The sequence below is a fragment of the Molossus molossus genome, unplaced genomic scaffold (genome assembly GCF_014108415.1).
Source record: "Molossus molossus isolate mMolMol1 unplaced genomic scaffold, mMolMol1.p scaffold_m16_p_15, whole genome shotgun sequence".
Classification (NCBI taxonomy): Eukaryota; Metazoa; Chordata; class Mammalia; order Chiroptera; family Molossidae; genus Molossus; species Molossus molossus.
The window spans coordinates 34,708,904-34,731,945 of record NW_023425350.1 but is presented as its reverse complement, the minus strand read 5'-3'; the positions used below and the strand labels follow the sequence as shown (position 1 = coordinate 34,731,945).

Genomic DNA, 23,042 nt, shown 5'->3' with positions numbered 1-23,042 from the left:
GAATTGATCATATGCTTTTTAATTTTTAAAGAAATGTTTTAATTTGGAATGACTTAAATATATGCAAATGTTACAACCATATTACTGAGAGTTCACTCTCATCCAGCTTCTTCTAACGTTAACATCGTATTTAAACATTGTCCATTTGTCACTGCCAAGAAATTAACATTCATTGTGCCCTTTGAGAAGTGATTTGTTTTTAGAATGTTTGTTTCCTAGATGCCACTGAGTATCTATTATCAGACTATTTTGGAAAATTTCAACATCACTTGGTTTGATCCCCATCAATCCTAAGGGAAATCTTTTCACTGGGCTACCCAGGATTTCTACTCAAAATTCAATATAGTATTTTAGAAGGAAAAATGATTAACAGAAAAGCAGGCCTTTTTGTTTGTACCTGTCTTTTCTTCCTACCCATATAAAAGTTGATTTTATTTTGAAGCTGGTTTCAGAATCTGTTTTCCCCTTTCTGTTTCCTTGGAAAATGTATACCATCCTCTGCCTAGAATGTTCTGCTAAGCTTGAGACCTACCCCTGCAGATGCCCCAGTTCACCTCAAATTCAACATGGCCCATTGTAAACAGGTTATCTAACTTTAAAACACTTAATTTTAGTTTATGTAAAGACATTGTACTGGAGAAAGTAGTACTGTTACTGGTGTGATAAAGACCAACCAGTTAATTTTATGGGATTTGACTTTTCCCCATTTGTAAGGTGAGGGGATTTCAGAGTGTGAATAAACATGAATTTCCTGTAAAAGAAAAGGTTTTAAAGACAAGTGGCTCGAAACATAGACTACTTTTCATTTTGTTGCATCATCTCCTCTGAATTCTGAAATGAATTTTTCATCTGGGATTTGCTTATGGAATTTTAATTTTGAAACTGGTGTGAGAATAATTCCAGTCATGGCTAGCGTTAATGAGAAGGAAAGCTCCATGATGAAGAATACCGAAGCTCACTAGCATGCTGGGGGCAAGGCTGGGAGACTTCAGAGAACGAGTCTGGAATCCTAGAAACTCACAATAGGAAATGCTACAGAAGAAACATCTCTTCCCTTCAACACCATCTTGACAAATGAGGAAACGTTTTGCAGTGTGTGCCTCACAAAGGCAATCGTGACTCTGTGAAAACAGAGAAGGGCCCCATATTTTCTGTTCTTCTTGTGTTCCAAAACATCCCCCTGTGCTAAGAGACCTTGAAATTATTTCAAATCTATTTTTTATACAATGGATGCCAAAAGACCTAAATTATTCATCGTAAGTGAAACTATTTATTAAACCATGTGTCAGAAAAACTCTGATTCCCTCTCTGGTATTCCTAATAAGAACCCTGTGGTGAAGAATCATGGGCTGACTCTACTAAATAATTACCCACGTGAATGCTGTACTTACCGTGTGTATTTTTAGGTTTCATAGCAATAAATATTCTATAAAGTGCTGCATATTCTAGACTAAAGGCCCTTTATCCCCCAGTCAGTTTTAGATTCTTCTCTAAGAAATCTGGTGCACTGCGGCTGCTAATGGAAGTGGTAAGGAAAGTGAAGACATAAGCAATCAATAGCACAGTTTGAGAGAAGTCTCATCACCGATAAAGATTTATGAAAAAATAAATTTAATAAATGCCAAATGAGACCCTCAGAGAACAAGTCTTTGTAAGCATTTTTCTATAAAGATGAAAAAGAAAGTTGGATCTATGTTGGCAGCAAAAGGTTAGGTGTGTAGGACAAATTATTTTTAGGGATGTTCACAATTTATATATAAAAACTAATACAGCTTGCAGGTGTCTCTAGTAATTGGAAATATTTAGCAAGGAAATATTCTCAGACACAGGCAATGAAATTAGAACTTAGACATTTATAATTTCAAGACTTCTTAAAATATGGAAAATGTAGTGACTGTGCTTTGATTTTTTTTTCTTTCTTTCTATTTATTATCAGCATGTAAACATAGGATTTGGTGGATGTCTTGGAAATCAGCAGTTTGGAGTACAAATTGATATGTACAGTCAAGACTTAGGTTTTTGGGTAATCTTATAATGATAGATGTGATTTCCGGGACACCCTTAGCTTGAAACACTTCAACTTGAAAGCATTCCCTGGACCTGTCAAGCATGAGGATTGCCATGGCGCTGTGGCAATAGAGAGGGCCAAGGAGGGCAAGGTGCTACGAGGTGTGATGACCACACCCTTCTTGGCCGTTCTTTTCCTTAAGGTCACGTGAAATACAGGCAGCAGCCCGGGAACATGTGGCCAGCTTGCCACCTTAGTGTCTTTCTTGTCTCATTGCCTCTTATAGATCTTATTTTCTTATTGAGAGTAATTCCTCTTACCATTTTAAATGTGATGAACATGGTAGAATTATCTCTGGGAAAAACACGCAAGGACTCTGAAAGAATTTCATCAGATCACTTATCATTCTTTGCTCCTTTTAATTAATGTGACTGAGAAATTGCCTTCACAGTTTTTTTTTAGCTTCTATTGTTTGGTACAGAATGTTCAAGGACAGGACAGTCCTCTGTGAGGCACTTTTCTGTTCTGTGTCTTAAGGTTTGGTATTTAAGGAGAATGAAATCTGCTGCCAGAAGAGAGCTAAGTGCTAAGACTCAGTTTAGTTGGCTAGCACAGCTGGTTTGATGGATTAACTTATGTTTACTTGTAGATTTGAGTATGCTTCCTTTCTCTTGGCCTTTCAGAAATTCTGAAACCAACACCTATTGCACATCTCACTGGGTGAGATATTCATCCTGCTTTCCTAGGTCTGAGATGCCTCTGTCACTGGTCTCATTTATGAAATGGCGTGAAACGCCCAGTCGCTATCCGAACATGTGGGGGACCCTTTTCTTCCTTTACTCCTCCTTCCTTCTGCTCATTCTTTCCTTTATAATTTCCTCTTTTCTTCAACTTTCCCCTCTAAATGTATTTCCCCTCTAAAAGTAACTGGCATTTATCACTTTCTTTTGCCCCATTTATCTCACTTAATAATCAAATTTTGAAACTCATATAAGGCACAAAATTGCTAAGTCACTAGCCATTGTTTTTAGACCTTGTGGAGATCAGAAGAACCAACTTAACTTAAGTTGAGCACAACTTAACTCTTAGGTGAATAGGATTCTGTAGGATTTTAGGGATGAAGTAAGATTATCATATGAGAAGTTCATTGGGCAGAAATTATAGAATCCTCAGGACATAAGTATTGAACTTAGTAAATCCCTGAGACTACCTTTTTAATTGTGTTGGTTTTATTTTATTATATTTGTATTTTGTTTTAAATTAATGGAATATTTGTTGTTGAAAATTTTAGTTATTTGGTGCTTTAATCTTTAAGATTCCATATTCAAGGATAAATAACAGAAGGATGAGCAAAAATGGCATCTCTAGTAGCAATCTGTCATGTGACAATTTCCCTACTCCAAATCATGATGAAATAGCCAATATTTAAGGTATTTAACTAATACTGTAAAAGCACTAACTGTGGTAGGTAAAAACTATCATATTTAGAAGAAAAGTTAGTTGTTTGGACCTAATAAATTCCACTTCATATAGAAAGCATCAGGCCCTGTATATTGTTATTTCATCTTTGTTTATCAGTGAACCATTTCATGAAATTAAAAATCATTATATTTATGTTTGTGTACATACACACACACACACACACACACACACACACATATACATTTTAAAAATCTTTTCTTTTGAAAATATTAAAAATTCATAGATAGTTGCAAGGAAAGATACAGGAGATCCTCTGCAGCCTTTACCCAACTTCCCCGTGTTATCATCTTGCATAATTATAGTCTAATAGCAAAACCAGAATATTGATACTGCTGTAAGCCATAGAATTTATGCACATTTCACCAGTTATACATGCACATAGGTGTGTGTGTGTGTGTGTGTTCATCATGTGTAGCTTCTTGTAACCACCGCTGCAATCAAGATACTTAACTATACCATTACCATAAGATTCCCTTGTGTACCCCTTGTTTTTTACATTTTAAAGGGACCTGGGGGGTCATCTAGTCTCACCTACTTATTATTGGGATAGGGAGTGATGTGCCTCAAGTCAGTGGGTTTGATAATGATTGAACTCCCAGTGGAATCTCAGAATGCTGTGTCCTCTCCTGGACCAGTTTCAGGAATCCCACTTACATTCTCAATTTGTGAAGCAGGCAGTTCTTCTATGAGTTTAAAGATAAGAGAAATGTAGCAAACAAAAGCTGAGTTCAGATGAGTTGACCAATTTTATCACAATGCTTAATTTTTAAAATTATTTTTATTAATTTGTTTTTGTTACAGATGTTTCTCCTTTACCCCCATTGACACCCTCCTCCCCATCCCCCCTGCCCCATCCCCATAGACCAATTGTCTATGTCCATTGGTCGTGCATACATGCATATAAGTTCTGTGGTTTCTCTCTTCCTCCCCAGACCCCCCTCTTCTGAGGTTTGTCAGTCTGTACCCTACCTCTATGTCGCTGGGTCAATTTTGTTCATCAGTTTGCTTAGTTCATTATATTCCACAAATAAGTGAGATAATGTGAGATTTGTCTTTCTCTGCTTGGCTTGTTTCACTTAGCATAATATTCTCCAGGTTCCTCCATGTCATCTCAAAGGATAAAAGATCTTTTTTACAGCTGCATAATATTCCACTGTGTGTATGTACCACAGCTTTTTTATCCACTCATCTACTGATGGACACTTGGGTTGTTTCCAGATCTTAGCTATTCTACATAGTGCTGCTATGAACATAGGGGTACATATATTCTTTCTGATTGGTGTTGCAGGCTTCTTACGGTACAATGCTTAATTTTTTTTAAATTTGATATTCTAATTCTGTTATTGGATACAAAATAAGTAAAGGAACATTAGCATCAGTGTAAAATTATTTCAGACAAGACATATATGATAGAAGTAATCAATCCATGTTGCTTCATAGAGACTCAACATGGTTGCTAGGGGGAGAAGCTAGTTAGTTATTATCTGTAAAGAATCCGGAGATTTAGCTACACATTTTATAATCAGTACTCTCTACTCAAATATTTGAATGCCTACTCCTCCCATTCATACACAAACACACCAGATAATTTAATAATGATTTTCCCTTTCCAGTTGCCTTTAATGCTCACTTTAATTTAGTTACCACTCATAAAATTATTGAAGTAAGGTTTGGGGGCTTTTGGGAATTGGAGGAGTCACAACATGTGATATAACCCACTCACCTGCTCCATATCCACTTTCAAACCATTTTCCATACTATTTGCTGTGGGGATGAACCTGGTTACAGAAATGTAGATCAGAAAGTATTTGGAAAGAGTATACGATCAAAGACTTCCCCAATGCATCAGCACCATAGGAATTAGAGATGTAAAAGACCCATTAGTTGTTTTGCCCTATTTCCATGGAAATTTCAGTGAACATTTTTCAAAAGGCTTAATCTATTTTTGTTTAAAATAAATGAGAACTTAATGTAGATTCTTGTTAGAGCTTGAAACTGCTGATTGTTGTGTTTTCGGGTTGTTTTTCTTTTGAGATCCACTTGACAGTTTGCATTGGTAATTATTGTGTTCTCATTTGTTTAATTCCAGCATTGCTGTAGGCTTCTTGGGGCGGGGGAGGGGCAGGGAGTATCACTGCAGTTTTAAAGTACTGTGTATTGACAAGCTGTTAAATCACACAGTGTCTTGGAGAGAATGATTATGTTGTGTGTGCAATTTGCAAAATGGGTCAAAGTTAAAGCAGGAAAATGAATTTTATAAGTTTAAGGCTTATTTATTTATTTATTTATTTTTTTTGGTACGTGCCTCTAGCAGGAACCAGACCCCGGACTCTCTGGTTCGCAGGCCAACACTCCAACTGCTGAGCCAAACCGGCCAGGGCGGAAAATGAATTTTAAATAACTGCCAGACTTTGGTAGCTAATAATGCTTTAGTGTAAGTTTTGTCAGTAACCAAATGCAGGAGATAGCAGGGTCCCTTATGTAGGGCACTTTGTATCACAATGGATAATTTGCAGTAAAAACGTTTGGTAGGAAAACTAAAGAATATACACTCTTAGAAATCCAGGTGTTTTTGTTGTTTTGGTGGTGAATGAATTTTTTATTTTAATATTGACTTAATTTGCATAGTTCCATTTTAGATGGAAAAAGTCTTGCAATTTGAAGAGAATTTGTTAAGAATTATTTCCATTACCAAGTAGATAGCTTTAAAACTTTCCAATTTTAGTGTTCCTTGAACTCTATTTATGGGGAAAATGCTTTTTTTTTTTTTTCCGGGATTGCTGTTTTTATTGCCAATGAATCACAATGAATCAGTTCATTGGCAGGTTTTGCAATTTAGAAGCATCAACTAAACCATTTAAGAACAACTGAGGTGGTGATGGTTCACATGAGATAAAATTACATCTTTTATATGTATCTTTGTTGTTATTGGTGTGGTGCCTTTTTGAGGGGCAGGGGAATTTGATTTAATAACTAGAATTATATATTTTAATTTTCTTTCCTGCATTATAGGATGTAACCCTTTTTAAAAGTTCCTCCACAATTCATTACACTGAAAGTTTGCTTTAATTGAGCATCCCTAAATAATTATCATGCTTCTTTAAGGATATATGTACATTTTGAATGAGGTAATTAATGTGAAAATCAGTAGAAAATTTGTACAGCTCTTTCATATTGAGAGTGCAATTTTGTGTTTATAACAATGGTAAAAGTGACTACCATTGAATTTATTTATACAGCTTACCTTAGAGCAGCCAAGCTGAGATTGTCCAGCTAAGAACACATGATGAATGACTAGATCTCCACATTTGCATAGTAGGTAGGTATGTAGGTAGGTAGGTAGGTAGGTAGGTAGGTAAGGAAGGAAAGGGAAGGAGGGACGGAGGGAGGAAGGAAGGAGAGAAGGAAGGAAGGAAGGAAGGAAGGAAGGAAGGAAGGAAGGAAGGAAGGAAGGAAGGAAGGAAGGAAGGAAGGAAGGAAGGAAGGAAGGATTTTGAGGTTTCTGGTTGCTATAAGCAACAGAGTTATTTCCAAACCTTTCAAGAAACAATGAATGAAAAACATTGTGTCTAGTCATTTGAACCTCCACATATGAACTTGGTTGAATGCTTGAGAGCTAAGATGAAACTCATACACATTCTTGCAAACCATTGCCATAGCAACATACTTAAAATTTCCAAGGTCTGTCTCCCTTGAGTTTGCACCTGCATTTAGCTTATTGTGAAACAAAAAAGAAGGCTTTCCAACTTGAAAATGCTTTGGAATGGTTTGGAGTATGTTTTGAAATAAAGTGGAGTTGAAGAGTTGAAGAGCAAAATAGGACATTCACGGGAAAGTACATTTGCATTCTACCTGCAATCCTTGGCTTTCTTTCCCGTCCTTTTCACAATATTCTAGGCAAGGGCAAATGTAGATATTCTACCTGTCGTGGTTATTAGGATATTGGGGTTTTGCCCACTTCAATGATGAACATGCTACCTCTGGCAGGTTAGAGGTAACGTATGTGCATGTCTTATGTAATAATAATAATAATAATGATAATGGTGAGAATAGCTAAGATTTATTTAGCATTTATTATGTACCAGGAACAGTACCAGGAATGTTGAAACATATAGTGTTTATTATGTACCAGAAGTGTTGAAACATTTCATGGATAATGATTTTCTTATTTCTTACAACTACATTGCAGGGATTGGTACAGCATTCTTCCCATTTGCAAAAGTGAGGAGTTAAACAAATCACCCAGGTTCTAACAGCTCCAGATTTAAACCCAGTGCCCATGTACCAAATCATTGGGGAGCAGCATTATAAGATCCTCAGTTTATCAACTGAAAAGCTGGTCCTAGGAAACCAGAAAAGGGGCTACCACAGAGAGCATCGCTCTATCCACTCAGGATACACAGATGAATTACCCACCCTGGGTAAATATAGCTGAACAGCTGCATGGCAGCAACAGAGTCCGATAAATACAAGCCACTGTTCCCCCAGTGTTTCTGGTAGCAAGGTGGTCAAAGACAGTGATACAACTACTTTCCTGTGACATTGTTCATCTTCCTCCCAGCAAACTCAACGGAGTATCAACAGAGGCTGGGCATCTATTTGCATAGGTCTTGGAAAATAGAAATTGATGTATTTGGAGTCTAGTTACAACAAGGTTTCTTGGACTTATGAAATAAGAAACGCCTATTTGAGAATTATCATAGTAAAAATATTACTGGTCACTTACAAATAAGTGTGCTATCTTTATAAGGAACTTTACATCTTGAGGAAACTGACAGGTCTTGTGAGTTTCAGCCATGAGCTTTGACCCAGTGCCCTAAAACACCAGTGCTTTCTTATTTGAGAGTCTCTCTGACATCCTCTTTTTTTTTTTTTTCCCTCACCCGAGGACATTTTTCCTTTTTTGTTCAGATAGAGTGGGAGGAAAGGAGAGAGAGAGAGAGAGAAACATCGATGTGAAAGGGACACATGGAGTGGTTGCCACCTGCACAACCCAACCAGGGCTGGGGACAAACTGCAACCGAGCTACGTGCCCTTAGCGGGAACCAAACCCAGGTCTCTCGGGACCGTGGGCCAACGCTCTAACTGCTGAACCAAACCAGCCAGGGCTGGCATCCTCTTATTTATTCTCAATTTATTATTTCTCAAGATAGTTAAAGAACCTTAACTTTCTGGATTTCCAGCTCAAAGCATATCTGAAGGAGAAAAATTGAAATGGAAAAAGGGTGTCTATAAAGCCTGGTGGTGATAAACACAAGAGAAAAATTTGTGAGAGCAGTTATCGACTAAGAAAAAAAAGAAGAGTTTGGGGACCCAGGAACAGGCAGGGTTACTATTCTCGTTGGCATCTGAGATCACTCCTGAGTTACAGGTACCAGTGCTCCTAGCAGTCATTCCAAACCATTAAGCAAACTTGTCTTCTGAACTTCCTATTTAAAAGGTGACACATAATTTCACAAGTTCTCACGATGACAAATGACAAAAGTTTTAGTGAACAGAAAGCTTATTTCTTGTCCTTAATCATCAGGCATCCTGTCATAAGAATGAAGGGAAGGGAGAGAGAGTGATTGCAGAGGTGAGGGAAGGAAAAGGGTACCTCAGGTGGGAGGGGCATGATAGCAACTGTGCGGAAACAGGTCAGAATTGACTGGAACTGGGGGTACATGCAAAGCTAGAGAGAAGCGGCTAACCAAGAGAGGGCATGGTTAATCCCTTAGCCGGCTATGTGGCCTACATGTAGCCTTTACTTATCACAACTATTTTAATGGCAAAAAGAATGTGTTAATAGTGGTTGAAGACGCAGTCATTGGACCACCATATAACTAAATAAAACACCCCAATACCTGTGAGAAGAGTCAGGCACAGAGGCCATCTAACGAAATGCATACACCAAGGCAGGCTTTTTAATGAGGCTCCTGGTCCTCAGTCAGTAGAAGACAATTTGCAATATTCTCCCTCAGCATCTGCCCATAAGTTCTTCTGTTGGTCCCTAGTTTAGAGCACTTTGTACCAACTGATACCTGCTCTGGCAACTCCGAATTCCCTGGTATTTCTTAAAGGCCTTGCTTAAAGTTTTCAATAAAATGTAGGACAGAATTGAAAAAAAAAAAAATCATGTTTGAGAAACTTAGGGAAAGTAGTGAATTAATCCCACTGATATTTGTATCTTTCCTGTACCCCAGCATGAAACTGGGGGCAATGGAAGGAGGGGGATGCCAACATGAGGGACAGCCAGGAAATCCTAGCCTAACACCGAGTAGTGCAGTGGTTTGATACCACGCACCTGACCTTGCCAACGTACACTTCCCTTCTCTTTACTGTAAGGGACTGGAGAAGAAAACTCAAAGAGTCTCCAGACTCTGAAACAAATTTAGCAAATACTTGGTTACAACATGCAGCTAGGGAGAAGAAAGGCTTCTTGGCTTTTCAATACATTGATGGTATTGTGATTTTCTGGAGGTGTTTTAAAAAGTGCTCTTATGTCAAATATATGATTTGCTTTTTTATAGGATATTCGAACATGGAAGTGTGAGTTTAAGTCTGGTAATTGCACTTTCTTTGTGAAGAGAATGTCTGTCTAAAGATCTCAGTTGCCTAGGAGAGCAAAGTGAGAATGTGTCACCACAACAAATACTCTTAATAACATCTTCTAAGGACCAGCTACTGTGCTAGACAATGCTTGTGTCTATCCAGCCTCACAGAATATAATACTCATAATAATCGTGTAAAACATGTATAAATAACTTCATTTTTACATAGGAAAAGACTGAGAAAATTTAGACAATATGTCCAAAGTCACAGAACTAATAAGTGGCAGAGTTGGGATTTCAGCCCAGTCTGTCTAGCTCTTAAACTCTTGCTCCTTCCATGCTTAATGGTCAAAGAGAGATTTTCTGCTCACAGTCAACCTTCATATGTCACCCACCTAACATTCTCCATGAAATCGAAGGCAGAGAAATCTGGTATTCCTCTTCTGCTCAACTCCTATGTAATCAAAGGTATTGCAATAAGTGATTGTGAATGGATGAACGAATTAATGACTGAAAGAGTGAAGGAAAGCATCAATCAAAAGCTATCAGTTTTATTAGTGAATTTTTTTCTTGGTCTGAATTTGATGGCTGGTCTTAGTTGGCTCTTATCTTCATGCAGTTTATTTCAGGAAGAAGGTAAAACTTCCATCCTGTAGTTAGATTTTGAAGGAAAGCATTGTAAAGGCATAGTTTCCTTATAATCAAATAAAGGTTCTTATGATTTAAGACTATTTCAATAGAGTCCAGGGCAGCCAGGGAGAGTTGGGGGAGTGGTGTATAAGAAAAACCACAGAATGATAGCCAACTATTTGTTTTCGGTTCCTTCTAGAAAGCAGGCTATATCTATTGCTTTCTCAAAGGACAGAAATGCTTCATAAAAGCAGGCAGACCAACTTACTGCAAGACGTTTTTAGCCTTTTTTTTCTTCTAATTTACAATCATTCTGTCTTTTCAGTTAAAGATAATGTCACTTTTTGCTATTTCTCTACCAAAATTTCCACCTATGAGGTATAACATAGAAACCAGTTATAAAAGTTTATTGTCACTTCTAGAGATATTAGAAGGCAGATAAAATCTTTGAAAAGTGTGACTTTGCCACAATTCTCAACTCCACTCTTAAGAGTTATAATACTAAAAAATAATCCATACTTACTCACTTATATTTTGAGATTTCATGAGCTGCTATAAATGAGCAATTGTGACAAATACACCTAGATGTAGTGAGCTTAAGATGATAATCAGGATAAGATTATTTGAAGTGATTCTACTAATTCAAGTGTCATGTGTAATATTTCTTCTCTTTTTAATGTCAAGATGAATTCTTCACTCTTAAATATATTAATTATATTTTAATAATCATAGTTTTCATAAAATGCTTTTATTTAAATTGCAAATACTTAAATTAGATTTTAGTGTGATCACATTTTTCCATTTTTATTGAAGTATAATTGACACATGTGAATTTGTCAATTTGAAATTTTAAAAAATTTTAAATATAAAAAATTTTAAGGTGTATGACTTGTATTGATATACATATATATTGTATATGTATACGATCACTGGTGATAACATTTTAAATCAACTCTATTGAAGTTCTGTTTTAGATGTTCTGGAGATGTAAAACTGATCCACAGAAGTATATGAAATAAAACAAACACCTAAGCAGTCCCCAACCTTTTTAAAATTTATTTATCTTTATTGTTGAACATATTACGATGTCTTCCCCATTGACCCCCTCAACCCCGCTCGCTCCCATCGGCCCTCCCCCGGCCTTCACTATTGTCAGTGTCCATGGGTTAAGCATATAAATTCTTGGGTCAGTCTCTTCCCGCCCGCCCGCCCCTCCCTCTGTCATTCATTGGTCTGTTCCCTGCTTCCAGGTCTCTGGATCTATTTTGTTCCTCAGTTTGTTTTGTTCATTCGATTCCACATATGAGTGAGACCATGTGACTTGTCTTTCTCTGACTGGCTTATTTCACTTAATATAATATTCTCTATGCTGTCTGAAAGGGTAAGAGATCCTTTTTTTTTTTTTTTTTTTTTTTTTTTTACAGCCAAATAATATTCCATTGTGTAAATGTACCACAATTGTTCCATCTACTCCTCTACTGATGGACACTTGGGCTGTTTCCAGATCCTAGCCTTTATAAATAGCACCGCGATGAGCACAGGGGTACATATATTCTTTCTGATTGCTGTTTTAGGGTTCTTAGGATATATTCCCAGAAGTGAGGTCACTGGGTCAAATGGCACTTGAATTTTTAATTTTTTGAGAAAACTCCAGAACTGTTTTTCATAGTGGCTGCACCAATCTGCATTCCCACCAGCATAATTTGGAAAGGCACATACCTCCACTACTCTAATGCACTAAAAAAAAAAAAAAAAATGCTACTCAGTGTCTTATAAGAATTAATTAGCATACTATTAACCCAATGGAGGACACAACTATAAGCAATGTCACGTTAGAAACAAATAAAGCCAGTATAATAAGTAACATTGTGCTACATGGATCACTCTTAGTTTCTTCTTCTTCTCCTCCCTTCAGCTCCTCCCCCTCTTCCTCTCTTCTGTCTCTCTTTCCTTAATTATCACTGTTCACTAAGTGATCTCTTTTACCTGTTTATCTGTTCATTTAGATGCTCTAGAGACAGGAGGACATGAATTAGAAGTAAACTTTGAGTGCAGAGATAAAATAAATTGAGTTGCCATACCTTCTAAGTCCCAGGAAAGTGACTAAGGAGATTTCGTGGGAGCTCCAGTACCCCTATATGTGTGCAGTGGTTCACCAGGAGATCTTAGCTGGAGAGTAGGGGACCACTGTGCCAGGCATGAGTTGGCACTACCTCTCTTGTAAGTTACCAGTGAGATTGGCATATATACCCAAAACTAGCAATGCCAAAAGGAATCCTATCTTGGTATAACAGGGGTTAGCCTCAGAATACCAGCATTTATGTGAGGGTCAAGTTGGAGTGAAAGGGACAGATCCTCTTCCACTGAGGGGACAAGAGGATGTCAGGACATGGAAATGAAATTTGTTCAGTTAAGTTGATATGTGGCCGCTCTCTTAAAGCACTCCCCAGAACTGTTCTTTATACTGCCATGCACGAAACTAAAGTGATTCCTTATGAGTGGTAATGATAACTTACAGAAATGCTGCATTGTGGGAACACATTTTCAAAGGGCTTTCGTACATATCTAATTTGATCTCCAAAATATCTCTGTGAAATAGAGAAGTTATTGTGATTTATATATAAATAATTATATATGCATATATATTCATATATGTAGTATACATATGTACATGGAATGTGTGTGTGTGTGTGTGTGTGTGTGTGTACTCATGTATACTATTGAGAACACAGAAACCAGTCCAAAATGATGCATATTGCTCATGAGATTCAGAATGAGACTTAATATCTGGACTAGTATATATTTTCTATATTGATCAGCATACTACAAATTAAAATGAAGTGGTTCCACACTACAGCACTGCAAATATGTATCGATGAACCAGAATATGCACCATAAGAAATGAAGTAGTCAGATATGGAAGCGTGGAGTTTCAGTTTAACTAGAACCAGCAAAGACTGGGAATGCTATAACATTGTAGCTTATGAGCCATATAACATTCACTCTCAATCACTGCTTGATAGAAACAGTCATAGAGGTGCTACTCAGATGTTGGTTTAGTTGAGAGAGCTCAGTATAGAACTTTGCATATATATTCAACTCACGGGTCAAAAAAAAAAAAAAATCAGAAAATCAACTTTCTCTTAACTAAGTCATCATCATTTCCAACTACACTATATACCCTATTTCCTGCTGTTCCATTCTCCAGCATTGTGTGGGATAGACGTTCTCATATATTCCCAGGTTAAAGCTCTAGCAAAAAGACATTGATCATGGTACTGCCCAGTAGGAAATAAATGTGGGTAACTAGGTGTCTGTGGCTCCTTCTATGCCTGTGATTTTTCACCAAGTCTAGGGCCACCATGTAAATAAGACCGCCCTGATCAATGAATGACTGCCTAGATTGTATCTGGAGAAACAATCAGTATTACTAATAAAGGGTCACTTCCATTTATTTATTCCCAAGATTTAATAAGAGATAATTTGACAAAACTCTAATGATCGTTGTGTGAGAGAGACAAAGATAAATATCTCCTTAGCACTTAGATTGTGAAAACAGTAGTTAATAAGAGAGACCTTCGAAGTTGGAAAGATTTTCATCAGTGGATTAATGAGAAGAGAGACAGAGAGTTCATTGAGTTAATTTTGTAGCTAGCATGGCCTGCAATGTTCTAAGTAGAGGGGGAAAATAAGCAGGAGAAATTCAGAAATTTACCTTTTCTTTCTGTCCCCAAGAATTTAGTTATGCATTTATGTGCAGAGATGAGAGGCAAGGGATTTAAGGTCTTTTAAAAAAATAGTTATGTAAAGATTACCGCTAGTAAATACAAGTTTTCTGGGTTTACTCCATTTCAAAATAACTGCAGTTAGTATCTGAAGTTGTGTAACTGGATTTTAAAGTTCTGAACTCTAGAATTCATTTTTTTTTTTTTTTTTAGTGGTATGTGTGAACCGTATCAAGCGATGCAGTAGCTGTGTGTGTGTCTCCTTGTATGTGTTTTCTTCATGGCAGCATTAGTGGTCATTTATTAAAACCCAGGACTCTCCTTTTGCCACCTTTTAACTTATTTTAAATTTATTTCATTAACCCTGGCCAGTTTGGCTCAGCGGTTGAGCATCGGCAGAGTCCTGGGTTCGGTTCCCACTAGGGGCATGTACCACAAAAAAACAAACAAACAAACAAACAACACATTATTTCATCATGTATCTTTATAAACTACATCATCAACCTTTGGAGAATAAATGGTGATGGATGGAGGGATGGATGGGTGATTGGGTAATAAATAGATGGATAGAAGTCATCTGGAATAAGAGACAATTACAATATATTAGGGGTCTGGATAAATCTCATAGTTTTGCCATTAATTTGCAGAATAATGTGGTCAAACAGATCATTTGATTTTTTAACTTCAGTTTCCTAATATGTAAAATGGAGATCACTAAGTTCTGGCTCAGTACAAGAAGATACATGACGGCTTGACTAAAACTTGATTCCATTCCCTTGCGTGATAAATGCCAACAGTGAAAGCTTGAATTTTGGAGCTATGTTAGTTGAAACTATCCATCATTGGCATTTCTATAATTATAAAATCTGGTTTTTGGCCTCATAATGAAGAAGGATTTCAGTTCAACCTGTGTGACTAATTAGTCCTTTCAGTCACAATACTTGGACCAGAGAAATTCATATTGACACAGCTAGAAGCCTAGATTTGCATTGTAAACATCTGTCAGTATTTATTTAATTTGGAAATGGCCAAACCCATTTCAGGAGGTGCTTTGTGCAGAAACCGGAACAGAGGGGGAACGCATTTCATCACAGGCATACTCTAGCTTCCCGTTCAGCACCTCCACGCCACTACCAGCAGTCTTTGGAAGTCTTGCCTCCCAAATTCTAATTAGTGAGAATTCAGGAGGATAGATTATTCCAATGGCTTCCTAAAAATTTAAACTTCACTTTTTTTTTCCCATCTATTCTACATTGCTTTGGCTAAAAATGGAAATGCAATATGAGCATAGAGGTTATCATTAGCTTAAAGAAATAGTATAAGAGAGATACTGTCTCTTTTAAAATATACATTTAATTTGAACTTTCCTGACACCAAGTTTCAACTTTGCAGGTTTATTATTTTGCATAAATATTGCTAAAATATAATGTTCTTTTTTTATTAGTCATCCAGTTCTTTTATTTCTTCTATAATTTTCTTTAAATTAATGTATCTGTGGCATTATTTTCTCATCCCTATCTTTCCCTTTGGGTTTTGTCTGTTAGGATGTCCAGTATCAAAATGCATGTTAGAATAAGTAAGGTACTGTGATCTCTTTACTGTAATGGACTTTTTCCTATCTAACCCACTTTCACCATTCTGAAACCATTACATACATTTTAAGCAGCCAAGAAAATCTTGAAGAAAATCAAATGGCTTTCAAGTCTGTCTTTTTCCCAAGCAGACAGCTGATTTATGGTCAGTTTTTGTAATAACCTAAGGCTGATCAGTTGGGGTGGGGGAGGGGGGTGCATTAAAGAAATGGGAAAGCTGGCTGTTTTCAGGGATATTTAACCTTTTCCCTAAATATTAGTGAATGCCGATGTTCAAACATTTGAATGGAGTAAATGAGTGTACAAATGAATTTGGGTTTTTTTGTTTTGTTTTGTTTTTTTGAGCAGGTATTTAACTATAACACTCAGGATGATAGCACCTTCACTTATGTTCTGAACAAGGATGCTGTTGGTGAATATTTAATGAAGTAATAGATATGGAGCACTGTTACATTTCAATAAAAATAGGCTACTTATATTGACTTGATTATTGTTATTTGTAGTAATGAGTGATTTGTTCCTGTGCTTTACAATAGAGTGGGCACAATAAGTTGTTTGCAGGTAAGAACCAGAATGTATACTTCGTTAGGTAGTGACCACATTTTTGCCCATCAGAAAATGCTATGCATAGATGAAACATTTCTTATTTGATGGTGACTAGTCGATCCTCATTTTCTTTGTTATTCATGTACATATTCATGTACTTGTACATCCTTCACATATTGTATCTCAGTTTATTATTTTAATTTTTATTAGATCAGTGAGCCATGTGATTGACATCACTATGTGGCACCTAATACTCAGGAAAAAAAATTGCCAAATAAGAACCGAAAGCTTGACTGAGATGATGGAAGCTACCATAGGGTCCATGTAGAGTCTCTAAATTCCTTTGCACCTGTCATAGCACCTTTAACTAAAATGACCAATTTGACCAATTTGATATATTTCTTGACTGAATTGATTTGATCAAATTGGCCCAATGTTTGGAAATTGTATACATATGCTATAATTGGGTTATTTTGGAGGATGCAGTTTTTACTCTTGGTAAAAATTGTTACTTCTCTCACCTCCCAGAGGTGTCTTGGTGTCTTGCCCCATAGATCATCTCTGCAGTGGGTCAGACCTACGTTGGGGAATTTGTAACACTAATTCTGAATCTTGGCATCTTTTTTTTTTTTTTTTTTTCAGAGAAACACACCTAACAAATCTTTTCAGGAAAGAATATCAGATCCAGGCCTGTAAGCCAGACATAAATGTGCTGTCTTTCTCTCTCTTGTAGAACAGCTTCATATAAACAAAAGTATTACCAAGAACAAGTGTCCCTAATTAACCAAACATACCACATTTCAGTTAGCATGATACCCCACTCATCCATTTTCTCAGTCAATTCAGTCTAAATGTCCTTCACAGCAATGAAAGATTCAGCTAAATAATATTATATATGTGAGTACCATTGCTGGAGACAATATTTCTTTTCCTTTCTCTTTTTTGTGGATGTATAGCCAGATAGACTATTTCTGTTTAGAAACAAAGTTTTCATCGACGTTTAAGAGTAAATCAAAGATTTCTTTGCAGACGTCAAATTCATAATGGGCCATCTTTCTCACAGTTGGAGTAGCTCTTTTTCTCACAAAGTACATTTGTCCTAGTAGAGATTCATAGGTGTTTTCATAGGAATGTATCAGTCTTCCACGAAGATGTTTAGCATGAAGAATAAGTCTTAAGCATGCTGTTCTTATCAGAGATAAAATAGTTCATACTAAATTTATGCATCTTCTTATATCTTTTTACCACACTAATATGCAGTTGTGCTATATTTTAAAAAGTGACAGCAAGTGAATGTGCAGCAAACTCCACCATTAAACGTGGGGAAGGGAAAGACTCCCTGTGAGAAAAAAAGAAAAACTACATCAGTGTTTCTCTACTTTCTAACTTGCCAAATGGACTCTTCCTAATAACCCTGAATATTAAATAAATCGGTCTAAGTTTCTTTAAAATGTATTTTTTAGTTGCAGTTGACATATAATATAATCATTTTTAGGTATACAATATAGTGATTAGACATGTTTATATTTATGAAGTTGATCACCCCAATAGATCTAGCATCCATCTGACTGGTCTAACTTCTTACTAGACATTAAGAACATCCTTTCTGCCTGATTCCATTTCTGTAGCCTATAACATACTGGTGTTTACCCATTAAATAGAATGAATTAAGTTTCAGTGCCTTTATTTCTTGAAATGTGTTCAAGTCGTTTTTTTGTTGTTGTTTTTGTTTGTTTGTTTTCTTAAAGGTAAAAAGACCTCAGTGTTTTTAGTAGACATTTTGAGAAGGGACAGATGTTGTGTGAATGTACAGACCTCTCTGAATTCAGGAAGATCAGCATGGCACTTTGACCTCTGAGTGGTTAAATGGATAGTAGGACACTCATCTAAATGAATAGTTATCTAAGTGATTTTGCTTGATCACTATTCTGTCTCTTTCAGCAGGTAGTCTCTTTTCTGAAAAAGGTTATAAGCATCAGCAAAAAGGTACACTAAAGAATAAAAGTGATTAATGTGACATATTTGAGTTTCTTTCTGCCACTCTCTCAACAGCATGTCATCGAGAGGCAATTCTATAGAGAGGCAGTTCCAAACATAGTGAATTAAATTTAAATTACACAGCTTGGGCTTGAAAACTATTCAGTTAATTCAGCCTCCAAAATGAAATTTAATTTTTTTTCCCAACATTTGAGCCACTTCTTGATTTTTTTCATAGTAATGATTTCTGCCAAGGCATCTATTGGTTTAAAATCTCTTATTCACAAAACTATTGCTGGGTGGGTTTTTTTTAAAGACAATTGCTGGGTTTTAATTTATGAAGGAAAAATATGAAAAACAAGAATGTATATGCATTATACCAAAAAAGTACGTTTAAAACTAAATTATAGTTTTACAATAAGGTTTTTTGTTTGTTTTTCCCCCTACTTTAAAGTGCTACAGAAGGCACTATTTAGTGGATGACATGTTTTGTTATTTTAGGTACTGTGTTTTGTGAAAGATAACACTGAGAACATTCTAACACTTTCTGCTTGCTATGGAATTGTTCCAAAAGCTGTTGAACATAGAAAATAGGTCAATTTTAAAACAAAATTTAACTTGTGTGGCTAAATAATTTAGTCCGCATCAAACACTAGACACTGAGTCACACACTTTCAGTCCATGAATTTCTTTCAAGAAGCAGCCTTCATTATGTATACTTGGTGTTTGACTTCTGATTCAGAATTTGAACCTAGGCAGAACAGGGAAGTTTAATTCAACCAAGCGCCAATACAGCTACTGTATTTTGTTTACATATTAACATGAGATCTTACCCGTACAACTTCAGTTTAATATTTAAACTTGTATTACTTATAAATATAATGCAAAATAAGATTAAATTGGTTCTACATTTGTGAAATAATAACAATGTTGATAATGTTGCAACTTTTATGAGCATTTACAATGTGGTCCTATTCTAGGTCCTGTTTGTGTACTAATTTAATTCTTACAATAGGAACTATCATGCCTTTCAACTTTTCAGGTGAGAAAAATAAGACACAGGATAGTTTATATACCCTGAAATCAGAGTTCCTCAGCTTCTGCTTTATTGGTATTTTGGGTCAGATGATTCTTTGTTGTGGGGGGCTGTCACATGCATTTTAGGATATTCTGCAGCGTTCCTGGTCTCTACCCATCAGATGTCAATACTGGAAGCTGACACATTCCACCACACCCCACAGCCTCAGCCCAATTGTGTCAATCTGTAATGCCTCCAGTGCCAAATGTCCCCCAGTCGGTGGAGAGGAAAGGCGGGCCATCACTACTGGGATGAGAAGCCGTAGATCAAAGAATGTGTTCACATCCTCCTATCAAGAACTCAACAACAACCACCCTCTATTGATTTCATTAATACAGTTAACATTCCTCAAGGAAAATGAGAAATTCTCTTGTCACCCTGAAATTAATTTTAAAGAGGATCTACTGTGGTTAAGAAAAACGTAGCTTTGTACTTGAACTTAGCTCTAGAAAGAGGAAAGAATTTGCTCTGGGGCAAATTGGAACAATTGGCCTGCAAGACCTCATAATCCAATAACGTTATTATTGAGTTGATTTGGATGTTAGCTTGCAAGATGTGTTTGTGCCAAAAGGAGGATGGTTTTTTGTCTTTGAAAGCTTACTGTAATGAAGGGTACCTGTGTGACACTATCACACCAATTGCTGGTAGTTATCTCTAACATGAACAATTATAATTCCAGGGAAACTGATACTTTGAACTTTGTCATTTAAAATAACAGCAGCAAAATGGCCCTGGCTGGTTTGGCTCAGCGGTAGAGCGTTGTCTAAGGTCCAGAGAGATCCAGGTTTGGTTCCCGCTAAGGGCATGTACCTCGGTGGCAGTTTGTCCCTGGCCCTGTTTGGGTCGTACGGGTGGCAACCACTCGATGTGTCTGTCCCTTTCACATCGATGTCTCTCTCTCTCTTTCTCTCCCTCCCCACTCTATCTAAACAAAAAATGGAAAAATGTGAGGATAAAAACAAAACAAACAAACAAAATAACAGCAGCAAAATGAATTAACCTAGTCTCCTAATTGTCTCAGAGGAATTAAGACCAGAATAATATAAAATGGTCTCAAGGTACTATTTAAGTGCTTGTGTTTAATTAAAATTATATTTTGAAGCATTAGTAGCTGAACACATTCTTTATTCTTTTTTTTTTTATCCTCACCTGAGGATATCTTTCCATTTTTTGTTCAGGTAGAGTGGGAGGGAGAGAGAGGAACGGAGAAAGAGAGAGAGAGACATCGATGTGAAAGGGACACATCGAGTGGCTGCCACCCGCTCGACCAACCAGGGCCGGGGACAAACTGCAACCAAGGTACATGCCCTTAGCGGGAACCAAACCCGGGTCTCTCTGGACCGCAGGCTGACGCTCTAACCACTGAGCCAAATCGGCCAGGGCTACATTCTTTATTCTTAATTAAAGATCCTGCACTTGAAAGATTTTTAAGCCTCATTTTTTTGGTCACAAAAGTACATCATCCCTTGTCTCGATTTTTCAAAGTGGCATCATTTTCTTGACATTTATTTATGCTTTAATCTTGGACTGTATTAGATATTCTTTTAATGAAGCAAGTCATATCATATTTCTGCTTTTTAAAAAAAAATAAGACTTAATTTTTTTTTTTTTATCCTCACCCGAGGACATTTTTCCATTTTTTGTACAGATAGAGTGGGAGGGAGAGAGAGGAAGAGAGAGAGAGAGAGAAACATCGACGTGAAAGGGACACATCGAGTGGCTGCCACCCGCACGACCAACCAGGGCCAGGGACAGACTGCAACCGAGGTGCATGCCCTTGGCGGGAACTGAACCTGGGTCTCTCCAGACCGCAGGCCCATGCTCTCACCACTGAGCCAAACCGGCCAGGGCTTATTTTTTTTATTTTTTATTTTTTTTACCAAGGTGTAACTGATATAACATCTTAGTTGCAGGTGTGCAACATAATGATACACTATTTATATATATTGCAAAATGATCGCCACAATAAGTCTACTTAACATGCATCACCATAGGTAGTTACAGCCTATATTAATTCCATTGTTAAATAAGGATTTCATTAATGTCACAGTTCTGAGTATTGTCTAAACGATTATAATCTCCTTAATCCGTAGCTGATGTAATGAGATATTTTCCTTCCTGTACCTGAATCCCCTTTAGCATTAGCCGAATCTGATGCAAACCTTCACAATTTCCATGCAATAACTAGGCCGAGTTTACTGCTGCTTGTACATGGCTATAAAGAACAACCTTCAGCCCTTGTGAAGGAGTTGATTATGTGACTAACCGCTAGGATTTACACACTCGGCTTTTTATTACACTGCTCGTTATCTTTTTTGCTGTAAGTGCAATGAAGCAACTAGAATGTCACAGAAAAAACTCACCTCTTTCCTATTTACTGTAAAATACCATCCCCCCCAAATATGCTTTTCACTTATTATGAAACCTTAATGATAAAAAGAACAATGGGGACAAGCTATCTGCTACAAGAATGTTACAAAAATGAGAATTCAGTGTAAAAGCCAAAACAAATTTTTAACATAACTTAAATAGACTAGGGTTGCTTCCTTTTTTACATCAGTGAAAGGTATTCCATTTCCTAATAACGACAGGCTATATCTCAAAGATTCCTCAAATTGTACCTGGTCATGAATGTAAAAGATTATAGCTATTCTGCTTTTAGGAAGCCACCCACAAGTACTACATAAAACCTACTGATGCATACATTGTAGCACTCCAGGGCTGTAATAAATTTCAAATCATCTGTCTCTGTTAGGTTGTGTTAAACCTGTGCTACTGTGTGCAGTTTCTCTGTGCCGTTGAAAGGATGGATATCTACGGGTTGGCTACCACCATTTCCATGTGCTTATGTAAACTAAGCTGTAACTATGTTTTCACAAATATGCAAATACTTCCATGAGAAATCTAGAATAACTTGGGGGGGGGGGAGGTAAGTTCTGTGTTGTTGAATAGGGAAATACTGAATTTGATCTCTCAACCTGTCAGGTAACCATAAATAATATTCACTTGTCAATGAGGCAGAGATGAGCATCTCTATCAAGATCCTTATATTAATCTACTGAATGTGATTCTTTTGCAGACCACAGATGACATCCTTGTGGCCTCAGCAGAGTGTCCCAGCGATGATGAGGACATTGACCCCTGTGAGCCGAGCTCAGGTGGGTTAGGTTAGTCGATTTTTTTTCTTACTTTCTTTGCTTACTCTAAAATTTTGTTGCATGCTCTAGTCCTTAGAAATGCCCTGCATTTATTACTACAAGCCCATCCTATTACAGAATGCCTTGTTGTGAGATACGGATTCTTGCTTTTTACATGGATACATTTTTTCCACATTTATTGAAAAACAAATTAAAAATAAAACTCACCGAGATTATATATTCCAGAAAGAGCAGTAGAAGGGGTAATACAGAGGCTGGTATGTTACTGCTCACATTCCATTAACTCACAACATAATTTTTTGTGTATAACATTATA

General features: G+C 36.8%; 1 protein-coding gene across 19 annotated transcripts in view; it reads left to right on the top strand.

The window, feature by feature from the left end:
• NRXN1 (neurexin 1) overlaps positions 1-23,042 on the top strand; it is a 1,071,251-nt gene that overhangs the window by 1,015,015 nt on the left and 33,194 nt on the right. For 11 of the 19 annotated variants that reach the window (XM_036262500.1, XM_036262495.1, XM_036262488.1 and 8 more), the window contains one exon: positions 22,648-22,735. In XM_036262500.1, the coding sequence (XP_036118393.1) occupies positions 22,648-22,735 (88 nt within the window). The remainder of the gene's footprint in view (positions 1-22,647; positions 22,736-23,042) is intronic. The other 8 variants (XM_036262501.1, XM_036262498.1, XM_036262499.1 and 5 more) reach the window with 1 other exon arrangement.